Source organism: Lingula anatina, chromosome 2, assembly GCF_051362555.1.
Source record: "Lingula anatina isolate TDL-2025a chromosome 2, LinAna3.0, whole genome shotgun sequence".
In the NCBI taxonomy this organism is placed as follows: Eukaryota; Metazoa; Brachiopoda; class Lingulata; order Lingulida; family Lingulidae; genus Lingula; species Lingula anatina.
In genome coordinates this window covers 15,783,257-15,797,414 of record NC_141768.1, presented here as the reverse complement: position 1 = coordinate 15,797,414, position 14,158 = coordinate 15,783,257, and the positions used below count along the sequence as shown (strand labels likewise).

Sequence of the window (14,158 nt, the reverse complement as noted above, 5' to 3'; positions counted from 1 at the left end):
TGCATTGATAAATAAAGATGTAATGTAAACTAGTAATTTTAAGCCATTAACTTAAATAAATGAGGCAATCAAAATATATCATTTATTTTGTTTTCATCTCATAGTTATGACGATTAACGCGCGTTTGGGCATAACGTGTCACCAAAGGTCAAATTTACGAGCTCAGCACAACAGTGCGTGAGAGGAGGTCTTGCGGATAAGCTGCTATTATACTTGGTAAGTTTGCGTCTGTTATAAAACAGCTTTGTGCCTCCGTCACTTTATCGCCAACCAGTTTAAGTATCACCAAACTGACGCACGATGAGAAGGGGTAGAATCATGTGACATTTATGTAGTTTTTAATAAGTAAACAACATTTTGACGGAAACATTTTAAACTTTGAGTATCTGGCTCTCACACGGATGTAAATTAACAAGAATATTTTTCTGTGCTAGGTCAGCAAGTTTTGGTTAAATTTCACAAAAAAGGGGGAAAATAGACGATAAGACGCAGAAGTTTTGTTATCATTACTCTGTTATGGCAGTTTGCAGAGATAAAAAAATATTTTTTTTAGTCGGGTTTATGGTTCAGAAATAAATATGATGTTGATAAAAATTCCTACCAGGAAGTGTGATTAGAAAAAGGCTGTTAAGTGAAATACGTGTGTCAAAACACATACCCCAGTAGAAAATATACAGTTTATCATCTCTCTTACTCCATATGTTGAAAAGATGTTCATTAAAAGAAGCCAATTGAATACCAATACGTGTATCATTACTAGTAGTATCAGATACATACTGTATGTAGTAACAAATGATATTTAGTAATGGGTTATGAGGGTTAGTTGGCTTCTACTGAAGAACAGTTGATAAATATTTTGAACTGGCAGACAGCTACAGCAATTGTTACAGATCACTAGACGATTGAAATTTTGTTGGGAGATCAATTTACTTTATTCATGGTGAATAAACTTTAAAATGTGCATGCTAGAATCAATCTGTAATTTTTAGAACATTTATTTTCATCAATTTTAACTAGTTTCAACAACTAAAGGAGAAAGCTGTTTGAAATGAGATTTTGTGAGATTACGGGAAACATATCCTGTTGCCTACTATATTGTAGATGGGCTATTGTCAATACCTACGTCTGCCGACGAAATTTTCAAGAACGACGAAATTTTCAAGACTTTACCATATTCTACATTTAATTGAGGAGCTTTCTATAATTGTGTTCCACCATCTAGCACAAGTCATAGTTGTGTTCTGGATATGAAAAAATGAAGATTAACCGGCATCTGCCTTTCCAGGTGTGCAATTTGTCAGTCTACTACATGTCACCTTGTATTTTTTTTTCTTTTTTGTACCTGTTGATAGTGGAATGCCTATTGACATTTTGGCAAAAAAAAAAAAGGGTAAATATGTAAAAAAAAATTAGGAAAAAGAAAAATTTTATAACCCATACTTTAAAAAGTCAGAAAGTTTTCCTATATTTTGGCCAAAAAATTATATTAGTTTTGTGTTGTTTCCAAAACCCATTTTAGTGGTCAAATGTATCTAGGCTAGGATGCCACATTTTATAAGCACATGTAAATACCTTGCCAGGTTCCCAAGTCAAAATTACATAGCTCATGTGCTCATAATTTGAACATTTTGAAATGATCTGGTTTTGTACTTTCAGGAAAAGAAAAGATGTTGACAAACACCTCGGGTTTTCTCTCCAAGTGTGTGCTGTTAGTTTTGCTGTGCCTTGTGTCTGGGTCCAGTCAAAGCTTCCATGAGTACTGTATTGTAGGAGCTGGGCCTGGTGGTCTACAACTTGGATATTTCCTCAAGACCAGCAACAGAGATTATGTCATCTTTGAAAGAAATAATGTATCAGGTCAGTTATTGTATCTATACATAGTCAAGTAAACAAATTAATTAGCAAATAGTGCAGCACTTTTGGATTTTTGCAAAAGTACAGTATTGTGTATTATTGACTGCTGAGAATATTTTGCTAATCGAAAAAAATTTTCCATTGTCTTTATCCAGTGTAAATTATCTCAAGCATTAGGCAAACATTTTATATAGTAGTCTAGTGCTTATCAGTGTTATTTAAAGAATTTTTGCATTCAAAATGTCAGAAGGAGAAGATAAAGCCTGGCAGTGGTGATAAAAGAAATACCTTAGCTATACTATAGCTATAATCCAATAGACCTACCCTAATGGATGATCATAATGGTGAAGACAGCTTTGCTTCAAGACCTGTTATTATTTTCTTTTCTTGGCATACATCTTTTTTAATGATATACTTTCCATGTCTGAGATAGGAAAGAAAACATGAGATAAAATGAGTTAAATGCTTGAAGGGGAGGTAAATACCTTGACAAGAAATCACAAAACCATTGTAACTTTGCCATAAGGCAGAAATGTATGTTTTGTCATTGAGAACAAAAAAATATCATATGCAGTGGAAAAAAACAACACTGTGTAATTATTTTGATAAAATTGTAGATAATTTGCAATAAATTGCCACTTTGCCCACTCAGTTGTTGAATGTGGGTTGGTCTGATCATTTGAATGTTTTTTGAAAGCATGTAAAAAAGGTGTGCTATTTATTGGATTTTTCTTTGTAAAAGCTGTCATTTGATAAAGCTGACATCTTGTTGTAGTTTTTTCATCAATATATCATAAAGATAAAATCATATCAATTTTTAACAAATAGATCTTTTTTACATTCTTGAAATAACCTGTTTTGATTAATTACTTCATTAAGCCATTCACCTTTTTTTCACAAAATAACAATATATTTCCTGGAACAGTTTCCATAAGGTGGATTTTCCTGAAATATAATTGATTGTCAGAAAATGCAATTTTGTATCTATTTTTTTCATGTTCTTATGGTCACTCATCTACCTGCATGCTTCATATGTAAGACTCTTTACTATCTGCATTTAAAGGTGTTATATTTCAGATATCAGATTATGTAGTATATCAACTTTTTTCAAGTTGAAATTTTGTAGCAAAATAAGCATACAGAAATTTGTCTGGAAGTGCACAAAAAGTCTAGTAAAATTTTATCCTTTTTTGAGTATTGAATAAAAGGGGTAAGTGTGATGAATTTTATCCTGTTTTAGGTTCCTTTTTCACAAAATATCCTCGTCATGACATGTTAATCAGCATAAACAAAAGAAACACCGGGAAAACCAACAAAGAATTCAATCTTCGTCACGACTGGAACTCTCTCATCAGTCACGATGAAAGCTTACAGGTGCGCCATTATTCCAAAGTGATGTTCCCACACAGAGACGTGTTGATAAAGTACTTGGATGACTATCAGAGGAAACTGGGAATCAATGTTCAGTATAATGCAGATGTTCACAATATCAGGAAACACAATGACACAGGGTTGTTTTCTATGGAGGATCAGCGTGGGAATTCGTACAGTTGCAAGTAAGTTTTTTTTTTCTAAGATGCCCTTTTCCATTTAACATGAATTTGAATAATTCCATGAATTTTCATGCTTGTGAAACAGTATACATCTTATCTTTTTTTCATGAACTGTGTGAGTGTAATGTGAGATATGGATTTTATTAGATTTCTTTGTTATAAATTATCGGTTTATGTTGTGTTTAGTTATGGACATAGAGGTTTGAAACTTTTAAGGATGTGAATAATAATATCAAAAAAGTTAGTTGCTGGGCAAGTATCACTTCATAAGTTCATAGCTAAATTCCTACAAAATTTGTAAGTTCTTTGAACTTTATTTTATGTGTAGCATTTCATTTGTGGGAACTCAATAACTACAGTAGATACCTGCTGCAGATGTACATGTATTATCATGCAAATAGTATACCGCATACTTGTGTAAGACTTGCTAATAACAAATAATATTGTTACAAATCAACATAGAAAATATCTTGGAACTCATTGTCACTCTGTGGTTAGGTGGGATGCTGTGACAGAACATGTAACATTTTGGTTTAAAAAATTAGTAACACTTGAAGAAAGTAATTTGAAAATTTTCTTTTGAATATACAGCTGACAAGCATATGGATTGATTAATACTTGGCCAATCAAGGCTGCTTTTATCTATGTCTATTTCAAATGAAAATTTACACCAATCTTCTTGTCATGGCAGTCAAAATAGTAATCTGAAAGACTGATAACTAAAATGTGTCTTTATAGAGATTTCATATTTATCAGATGCACATAAATAATTCTTTGGAGGAGGTGGTGCAAACAAGGTCTCAGTCAGTTTTCATAATAAATTTTTGGATAATTTTTGGATGGAATTGATAAAACATTCAAACTTCAAGTTGAAAAGAATGGAGTATCTTTTAAGGGTGTCCCAAACTGATTGAATTTGAATAGTGTGCATGCAGCAAAGTTGCATGAAATTGCTTTATTGTTGAAGGATTTACATTTCATGTTGTACATTATTACTTAATAATGCACAGCATATGTAACTATAATGTACATTGTCACCAGCTGCCTTTGATGATTTATATATGATTTCATAATGTATGAACCTCCATGTTACATGCAGCTTCTGATACTCCAATCTTATTATGGAGCTGATAATAAAGGTGTTCTGATTGTTTGATGGTCTGAATGCTCTAATTGTTAGATATTTTTAACCATGTGAAAAGATTCCGAAGTTCATATTTCAAGAAACTGAGAATCTGACTGGCAGGGTTTTCCTTTTAGAGCCCCAGAGATAAAGGGTGGTCTATTATAATCTTGACTTTTTTTGTACCTAAGTAGAATAATTCTTGCTCAGCTCCTAATGCACACCACTGTATGTGATAGATCATTGAATGTTTGTCAAGTAATTTCATTTTCAATTTCATTTATTTCTTTCTTCTGATAAATATACTATTTAAATAGTGGTAGTGAACTAATAATGAAACCTTGTGCATACAGCAGTTCTTCTGTACTGGAAAATCAGCTTGAATAATTAGACAGTAGTCTAAGAACCATTTCATGTACAGGGGGGTTGAACAAACCATCCCTTTTGCAGGGAAAAGTCTGCTCTGGGTAAAAATTTATGAAAGTGCACGAAGGTTTCATGGTAAAAGGTTACTTTTTCAGAAAAAGAACCCCCCTCTCCCCTTTGAAATTGCTGGCTATGGGCCTGATGTATATTGACTTTTTTTGGTCATATTGAGCAAGAATGAAAAAATATATTTTAGCCCATTTTTTGTCTGCTTTAAAGAAACTGTGATCATTCATGGAAGTAGAATGCTACCCAAGTAAAAAAAAATGAAGTGGATTATTATTTTTTATGTTTCACCCTTGTGTTGGTCATATACACTTTGCTGGCTTGTTATGTATCTATTATTACCCTTCACAAACACAATATCTAACAATTAGAATTTTCTATATTATCAGTGAGATTAAGTCATGTATCTAGGTAATTGGTTACAGTGCCCAGGGTACTATGAATCCTGACTTATGGCTTGTGGTTAGCCGAAGAACGTCATTATACATAGACTTTTTCAGGAACAGGCCTCATAGACTATCATACTCAAACTCAACAAAAGGCATATGAAGATATTGAAGTTTGATTCAGTTGTAATGAACCTGTTGATCTTTTTCATTCCACACTGTTGAAATTTAAAATAAAGTCAATGTGATACAGGATATTTAATAAGGGGTCAGTCCTATTCCACATGCATTTCAATAAAGAATTATATACGTCATCATTTTATTTTTGCCATCTACACTATAAAACAGGAATAACCATTTCTACAAAACTTGTAATGCAAAACCTAATGCAATATGAATTGATAAAAAGATTATCAGGTCCAGCTGTCCGTGCAGGTGTCTTTTGTAATATAATGTTCACTCTGCCCAGGGAATCGGTGAACCAAAAATTCTCATTTAGCATTTTCATATTATATGTCTTTCGTGTTTTGTCCATGTGGAAAATTATATATCATTCATGGCCAAGTGAATTTGGACGGAATGACTGAGAAGACCCAAGTGAAAAGTATAGCATGATTGGTAACCTCATTTACCTTGTTGAAGTAATTGTAAAAAAACCCATTATTTTGCATGAAATGATACTTAATGAAAAATGAACACCCATCTTTGGCTCAATTAAAGCAAATGATAGGAATCCATTTACTGAACAACGATTACCATTAAGTATTCTTTGTGTGAGATAAAACTGTCACCCGAGCGATATATGCCAGCACAGATCAGGCATCATCGAGAGGTGTTCAAGGCATATAACTGGAGAGGGTGGCAGTGTGTTATTTGACATCTGTATATACTGAGAGAAAGAGCACAAAACAGTATAAAGCATTTATCACCTAATCACATACCCTGTAGCATCTCTACATATATATTATCTGATTGGGGTTTAAGTAGAGAACATGTCTTTTTATATGCTTTACCTTTCTCCCTTTCCCTTCATAATTCAAACATGTATGTCAAACCCTTTTTATAAAAATTATATGTTCATACTGTAAAAATCAGATTTTAGTACTATACTGTATTATATGATTATGGTTTAAATGTAGTCCACTTTAAAGTATAATTCACTTTTAGGTTTGGATACAGGTGTGCACTTTTTCCTTTTGCAGAAATGTAATAATGGCCACAGGTATGCAGAAAGAGCATGTTCCACAATTTAGAGGAGTTGAGTATACAATTGGATATAATGACGTCTCAACCAACCCAGATGATTTTGAGGGGAAAAGTGTGTTGATTATTGGTAGGTTTCAATATATTGATTGATAAAAAATAATAAACATAGAAGAGCAAGAAACAACACCAGTGATGCCTCAAAAAGAATACAAGATTAAAGCTATCTAAAGTGGCCACACAACCAGAAATTGATGTTGTTTGTGGAGGATGCAGCAAGTTTTGCTCCAAAACATTTTGGTCTATTTTTTTTCTGTGCTTACAGCATGTCACTACTTGGTTATCTTTATTGTTAACAAAAAACAGTGACCATGTTCAAGCTTCAATTTTGAAATTAAAAAATTGGATTGATATTGGGCCAAAATTCATAATTTGGACTAGGAAACAAAGATCTGGTTGAGTTATAACCGATACCTACAAATACGTATGTGAAATATACTGGTGTGCTGAAATGCGAAATATATCTTTGATCTCAGATTTCAAACAAATACAATTTTTTTTTAGGTCGTGGCAATTCTGCCTTTGAAGTAGCTGACAGGATCTATGGTGCCACCAACGTGATCCACATGATTGCACGATCCAGAGTGAGGCTGTCATGGGCTACACACTATGTAGGAGATTTAAGGCAAGTTAACTGCACCCACAACTATGACTGATGGTACATGTATGGCATAGGGACTTTTTTTGCAACTTGTTGATTTTACTGTTAAACATTATGTAATATTGCATCAAAATTGACAAAATAACCTTTTTTGTGCATTATTATAATTATTATTATTTATTTTTTTATTTATTATTAATATTATTATTTTATTCATTTATTTATTTTTTTTGCCTGTACATTTGGCATCTTTGCTGCCTTGTTTATATATTTACCGACAGTGCTGGAGTAACTTATGATTTACTCCCCTAACCACTATGTATTCCTAAAACTTGATATGAAAGTTATAATGTGAAATGATCCCACCTACAGGGCAGTGAATAACGGACTGTTAGATACCTACCAACTGAAATCCCTGGATGCTGTCCTGGAAGCTCCTATAGAAGAAGCTGCTTTAGTGAAAACCAAGCAGGGGAAAATTAAACTTGTTTTTTCTGCTGGAGATATGGATGAAAATCTGTTTGATAACTTTGCTATGAGAGATGAATATGATGTGGTGATAAGGTGCACTGGTTGGAAATTTGATGATGAGGTGTTTCATAAGTAAGTGTTTAAGGGACCGTTCACATGCAAAATCTATTTTCTAAATATCTATTTTCTGTTTACGGTATCTTGTGATCACGGTCTGTGCCCTGAATACCCTGCGGCGTAATTACTGGCAGCGCGAGCCAGTTACTTCCAAAGCTGTAATTAATTCTCGGCTGCGCTCGGAGTGATCACAAGATACCGTGAATAGAAAATAGATTTTTAGAAAATAGATTTTTCATGTGAACGGAGTCTAAGATATGACTTTGTTAGAGATGTAAAATGAAATGATATTTATTATCAATTATATGTCTTTAGTAATATGACATCTTTCAAACATCAGTTTTAAAAATAAAACCTAAGTTAAAGATCCCACATGCAGGATTTTATTTGTTAGAGATTATTGGTATGATTGATTTTGGGTGGAAGAAATTAAGAGTGAAAAAAGAAAAAACTAGCACTTATTTTAACACCATGCATGGCAGTATAAAAAAGATGAAAATGATATGGAGCATTAAGGGAGAAAATGGAAAGCTCAATAAAAATTCTTTTTATGGAGTATTTTGTATCATTTTTTTTTGTCCCTATATCTTTCTAAATGTTATGTTGCCTAAAGAATTCAGCTATGACAGAAGAAAATGTGCTTATCTTGTGCTGTAGTATTGACAAAATGAAACTATAGATAAAATTGTATAATAATATCTTTATGTTTTCAAAGTTCCACTAAACCTGAAAGAGGTCAAGGACGACGTAAGAAATTTCCAAAAACTCTCCCAACTTATGAGTCCACCAACATCCCTGGTCTGTTTTTTGCTGGCACCAACTCTCACTCTGTGGACTTCAGGAAGTCAGCTGGAGGCTTTATACATGGATTCAGATACACAGGTGAGAAAAAAGACCAACAGCTTGCAATTTTAAAGGGCATGTGCATATTCAGCAGATCCTTTATCAAATTCTGATTCAGAAGGGATCTTTTCACCCAAAAAGGGCAGTTCATTTGAATCCCTTGAACCTACCAGCATTTGCACCTTTGATGATAAACAGTTTTTGTTTTTTTTTTTTCTGTAGATAATCACCACCATCACTACAATATAATGTTAATTGTTAATGTTCTAAATGTTAAAAGCTTGACGAGCTATTTATTTTCCAGCAAGGACACTGTACAATTATCTAGAGCACCGCAACCATGGTGTTGAGTGGCCGTCTATAAAAGCACCCATCACAGAACTTTTGGATAGGATACTGAAGAGGATTAATGAAGCCTCTGGAATATACCAAATGTTTCAAGTTCTGGGAGATGTTATACTGTTAAAAAAGTATGTGATTTTCAAGTATGAATTTGATATTATGCTCATATCATTTTGTGTGTAATCATTATGATATGGTTGCTTTCTACATTAATTTTACATGTTATTTTCCATACAGTGTGTTCAGATATCTTTTATTGAGACTGATTCAAATTTTTACAAGATGAGTAATGTGTTCACTTTTCTTTTTTTTGGGGGGGGGAGGGGGTGTAAGTACCAATAGGTATGAGCAGGTAACTTTTTTCCTTTTCAGTAATGGCAGAGAATTTGAATACTTGGAAGAGTTTCCAATCATGTCCCTTCCAAAATTTCATGAAATAACTGGCAAAACAGCAGAGAAGATAATTGTTGTAGTTTTGGAGTATGGTGCTAACTTCTCCGGTCCTGGTAATGATGTGTTCAGGTTGAACAGAGCTACAGGAGAGCCCTCTGATGCACATCAGTCCAACTTTCTTCATCCTGTGTTTTATTATTATGAAACTTTACCCACAGGTTGGTATTTCAAGTGCTGTCAATCTTTTGTTTGAACCATATTAACCATTAGCACTGTTGTGAAAGTTTTATATCATTGCACAAAAGTTTTGTGTGGGAGTCTTAAAAGACAGGGTGATAGATCTGTTGCCTGAAGATATTTCTGCAACCTGTTTATTTAGTTTTTCAGGGTTTCTGTTAAACTAATGCTTCTGATTGCCAAGAGATGTTGGTGGTCCCAATGCATTTTTTTTTGTCAGTCAGTCAAGATTTTGCCTGAAAACTATCAACTTTGAGTGAAATCAGTAGCAAGATGTGTACTCGAACCTAAAGTCATTATGTGGCCCTTTTCATATGGAGCCCCATCCTTATACAACACAGCCTGTATTGGTATACACTGAAAGATTGGTAACTTAATAGTCTGGCTGTAAAGTAAGAGAGTCACCTAACTGGACCCCTTGCAAAGCCAACTTCTGCTCAAACAGCAGGAAACATTGTGAAAGCAAGTATAAACCCCTGCAGTATAATTACATATACAGATCTCTCACAGTGTACCAGTCAGGCTGTATTGATAGAGAATACCACTTTGTGTGAAAAGGGTTTTAGTTTCAAGGGATTCCAATGCAACTTATTTAGATCCCCATGAATTTAAGATATCCCTGTGTATGTTTGTATAGGCGTCTTGCATTGCCTTGGAAAACATCCCTTTTCAGATGTTTTTTGCCCACTTTTACTTCACTTGGTTTTTTTTTAAATAGAAATAAAACTACATGAAACATCAACTCTCAATTACATATTTTAAAAACTATTTCAGAAAAAGATATGAAGAAAAAGGGAAGTAAGACATTGCCAAAACCTGTTCATTTACACCATATTGTTGAGGATTTTCTAACCACATGGGATGCACCCCTCAGTCACATTCTGCCGTTGCGACAGTTCTTAGAAAGATGTATTGGTACTGACATGAGGAAGTACTTTGCCAGTTCTTGTTTTACTCTGGCCATGACACATCAGACAGTACCATTGATGTGCCAGGAGAAATATATGCAAGGTCAAGGTCTTGTTGGAACTGAGGCTCTCTTGCTCAGAGCACGCATAGCATCATTGTTATAACAGCTGGAATATGATCTGGAAAAAAGGGCATAATTTTTGCTGTAGGCAAATAACTGAAGAATTTACAAGTAAAATATTTTTCTAAAAATTGATCTTACATTGGTAAAAATTATTATATTTTTCATTTTCATAAGACCCGGTCTCACTGGCATTAAGGATGAATTTCGCATGAATTGCGAACAAAATTGGTTGATATCTGCTAAACATCTGCAATATTCGTGATACATGCTTGTATCATTCGGTCAGCATCTGCACATGTCCACAATTATCCGCAGAGACACTTTTTCTGTTCCCTAGATATTTGAGCTGCCCAAAATTTCTGTTGCATATGATTTGTGAACATCTGCAATGACATCTGCTTTTATTTGTGACACACAAACAATAATTTATTAATTTGTTTGAAATTCATACTGTTCTTATCAGCACACTATTGTGGAAAATGTATCATTTTTGGTCAATTCTGTTTTGGATGACAATGAAGGCCCAAATCCCAAGAAAATTTGTAACCTCAATTCATCCAACCTCAATTCATCTTTTTGTCTGTGTGACCAGGCCTATATAGCAGATAGACTTATTAACTTGTGTTTGGGAAACTGTACATTTGGTACCAAAAGCCCATCATTTTAATTTTGGTTAATTCCCACACTTGGAACTAGCAGTATGCCTGTTCCTAAATGTAAATGAAAATAAAAAAAATACCAAAGATAAGTTAAAATATAGAAATGTATCATTCAAAGGATTCCTAAATGGAATCTTGATGCAATTTTTTGTTCTGTGATTTGTATTTTTCTTTGTGCAGCTGAGGTTTCTTTACTTTAGACAGAGCTTTGTCAGGGCCAGCTTGTGAATTCTACACAGATAGTTTTGAAAATGGTATAAATAAGAAATTTTGTTTGAGCTTTTCCTTTAAAGGCCAACAATGAGCAGACCTTTATAGACAATTAATGTAATATTACTGGAAATTTTCAATGTCTACAATTGTTCACAGAATTACAATCCATGTATTCTTTTTTGAGTTTTTGATTCTCTCTCCAAATATATATTTATTGTTGCTTTAAAAAGGTCTAACATGCATTTGAGTTTTTGATTCTCTCTCCAAATATATATTTATTGTTGCTTTAAAAAGGTCTAACATGCATTGTTTATATTAAGATGAAACCCATTAATAATAACAATTTGACTTTTCCAAAGAATTAGTAATGCTGTTAAGGTAATTCAAATTTGGACAGCTATTTTAATTACATATTGTAAGTTTATTTTGATTAAGGCTTATTGTACTATAAGCATTTTTATGATAAATATACAGAAAGATGCTGCAGATAGTTGAACAGAAATGGTTGTGCAGCTCTGTGAAGTTTGACTCATCTGTCTCTTTTTGTGCAATGAGATCAATGTGATATAAGAAAGCTCTATTTTTATATGCAGCTAAAAGAAGAGACGATTCTGCTTGGAAGGAAAAAAACACCAAAAAAATTGCCTTTGGCTTGGCATTTAGTATATATGCTGATAACATTGTTTATATTTCATAGCAGTCTACATGCATGATTTTTTGTAAAGGTTGTTAAACTATCAATATGTATTTAAAAGTTAGATTGCAGAATCCAATGATGTATTGTGAAGAGGTTTTAGAAGGATTCTGCTGCTACTACACAGTGGTTCATATATTTTTTCTTTTATTATGTATGAACTTATTTGTGGCACTATGATCATGTTTGTGTGCATAAACATGCACATGCATACACACACACACACACACACACTTGTCAAAGCCAATCCAGTATTCAGATGAAAACTACTTTAATATTTTACTCAGTACTTGTATTTTTTATACAAGTACAAAAGTAAAACCAATTTCATGATATTCAGTACATCTATCATTTTATTCAGATGAGGTGATTGATTGATTTAAATCTTATTATAATTAGAAATAGTGGTTAAGGTTGGTGAACTTGATGACTGTTTAAGGTTATTTATTCAGAGAGAACCCTTAAATAATGCATAATAGGCAAGGTGAAAACCTTTCCTAATAATGATTTTGAATAGCACCGATTGTGTCTTTTGTGCTGGATGTGCTAGTTGGGGATAAAGCAGATGGAGCACCACCACCATCTAGTGTTTCCTCTACCACAATGTTCTTGGCACAACCGACACGTCGTAATAAACGTTATCTGGATAACACTGCCACACCTTAGAAATCTGAGAGCGTACACAGCATCATGTGCGATAAGATCGTAATACAAACTGAATGTTTACTGCATCTTTTTATTACCTGATCAGTAGTTAAGTATAAAATAAAAACTGACACGCTATTAAGTGACACTGGCAGCTATATCTTTCATTCGAAATAAAATATTGTTTTGCTGTTTCACTCAATTGTGGTTATGCTGGCACATCAAGACAGACAAGAACTGGTAAAACAGTGCATTCTATGTTAGCTGCGAACTATTGAGTCTAAGGAATAATGAATCTTCAGATTAATGGACCTTGACTACTGAACCACCTTTGTTTTTCAATAGAAAGATTTATGGCAAAATTGTGTCCATTTGCAAAAAAAAAAAAAAAAAATGTTCAAAACTAAAAGAAGTGAAAGTATGCTCTAGCATGAAGTTGATCGGGGATGGATTTTTGCAAGTGTGTTCCGGAAGCCGGTCTGTTTTTTTTTTTTCTTCCTTTCTAATTCTGCGTTGTGAAATTGATAATCTTAATATCTCCTGGGACCCTGGGCCTGCCCTCAGCTGTCACTAAAGCTCATTTTGCACCTGACCGTCTTCCAAACTACTAACTGCTTCGGTCGTATGACTTGGTCCAATGGCTGACACGCTTCCATCTCTGTCGTTTGTCTTTGACGTATCTCTTGGAAGGTTTCCAACTGCCTTTAATTAAAAAAGATTGGCATTTAAAACTAGACCAGGTATCTGACCAGAGAGGCTACAGTTATTAGCCTCTTACGCAACGCTGCAACGCCTTTATAATGATACCTCAAAAGGAGGTGTACCTTGATATCTTGTGAGCGTTCAGCGAGATCTTATATTAAATCTTTGAGGCAACATTACACAGGTGGTTTTATTTGTGTGATTAAAAATATGTCTGTTATGTTCAATGGGTTTACTGACGCTTTCGAATTTTTTTTCTTAAATGGGCACACAGTTCGTCAATTACTATATTTATATTGAAACGAATAGGATGTTTTAATATAGAAAATGAGAATTACACCAACAAATGTATTTTAAAGTGAAACTGCAAAGACGCGGAGGGAGGTGGATTACAAGTGTAACATATCTTTGAAGTAATTTTCAATGCCAACATCTGAGCCACATCCCAAATGCAAATTAAATTGAAGATCTTTAATGACTGTTCATCCTTCCGGTCCACTTTGCTACAGTCCTGATTTGAACTACCACTTTTGCAGAGCTCACGTATCATTTTCTGGTGGTCAGCTTTTGAACGAAAGAAGTTAAAATTGCAGGCAT

General features: G+C 33.7%; 1 protein-coding gene across 1 annotated transcript; it reads left to right on the top strand.

The window, feature by feature from the left end:
- Positions 1-107: 107 nt before the first annotated feature.
- On the top strand, positions 108-13,056 carry LOC106174226 (FAD-dependent oxidoreductase domain-containing protein 2-like). The gene is made up of 10 exons (XM_013555666.3): positions 108-216; positions 1,657-1,857; positions 3,095-3,410; positions 6,551-6,681; positions 7,116-7,236; positions 7,585-7,815; positions 8,516-8,682; positions 8,948-9,113; positions 9,358-9,596; positions 10,390-13,056. Exons 2-10 carry the CDS (start codon positions 1,668-1,670, stop codon positions 10,686-10,688), a joined length of 1,860 nt encoding a protein of 619 aa, XP_013411120.2. The 5' UTR covers positions 108-216; positions 1,657-1,667; the 3' UTR covers positions 10,689-13,056.
- The last annotated feature ends 1,102 nt before the right edge of the window (positions 13,057-14,158 follow it).

Bases quoted from the DNA above. Each gene is read 5' to 3' on its own strand.
- LOC106174226 (XM_013555666.3), top strand. From the start codon at position 1,668: ATGTTGACAAACACCTCGGGTTTTCTCTCCAAGTGTGTGCTGTTAGTT. The intron at 6,682-7,115 runs GTAGGTTTCAAT...ATTTTTTTTTAG, and splicing joins GAAAAGTGTGTTGATTATTG to GTCGTGGCAATTCTGCCTTT. The intron at 9,114-9,357 runs GTATGTGATTTT...TTTCCTTTTCAG, and splicing joins GATGTTATACTGTTAAAAAA to TAATGGCAGAGAATTTGAAT.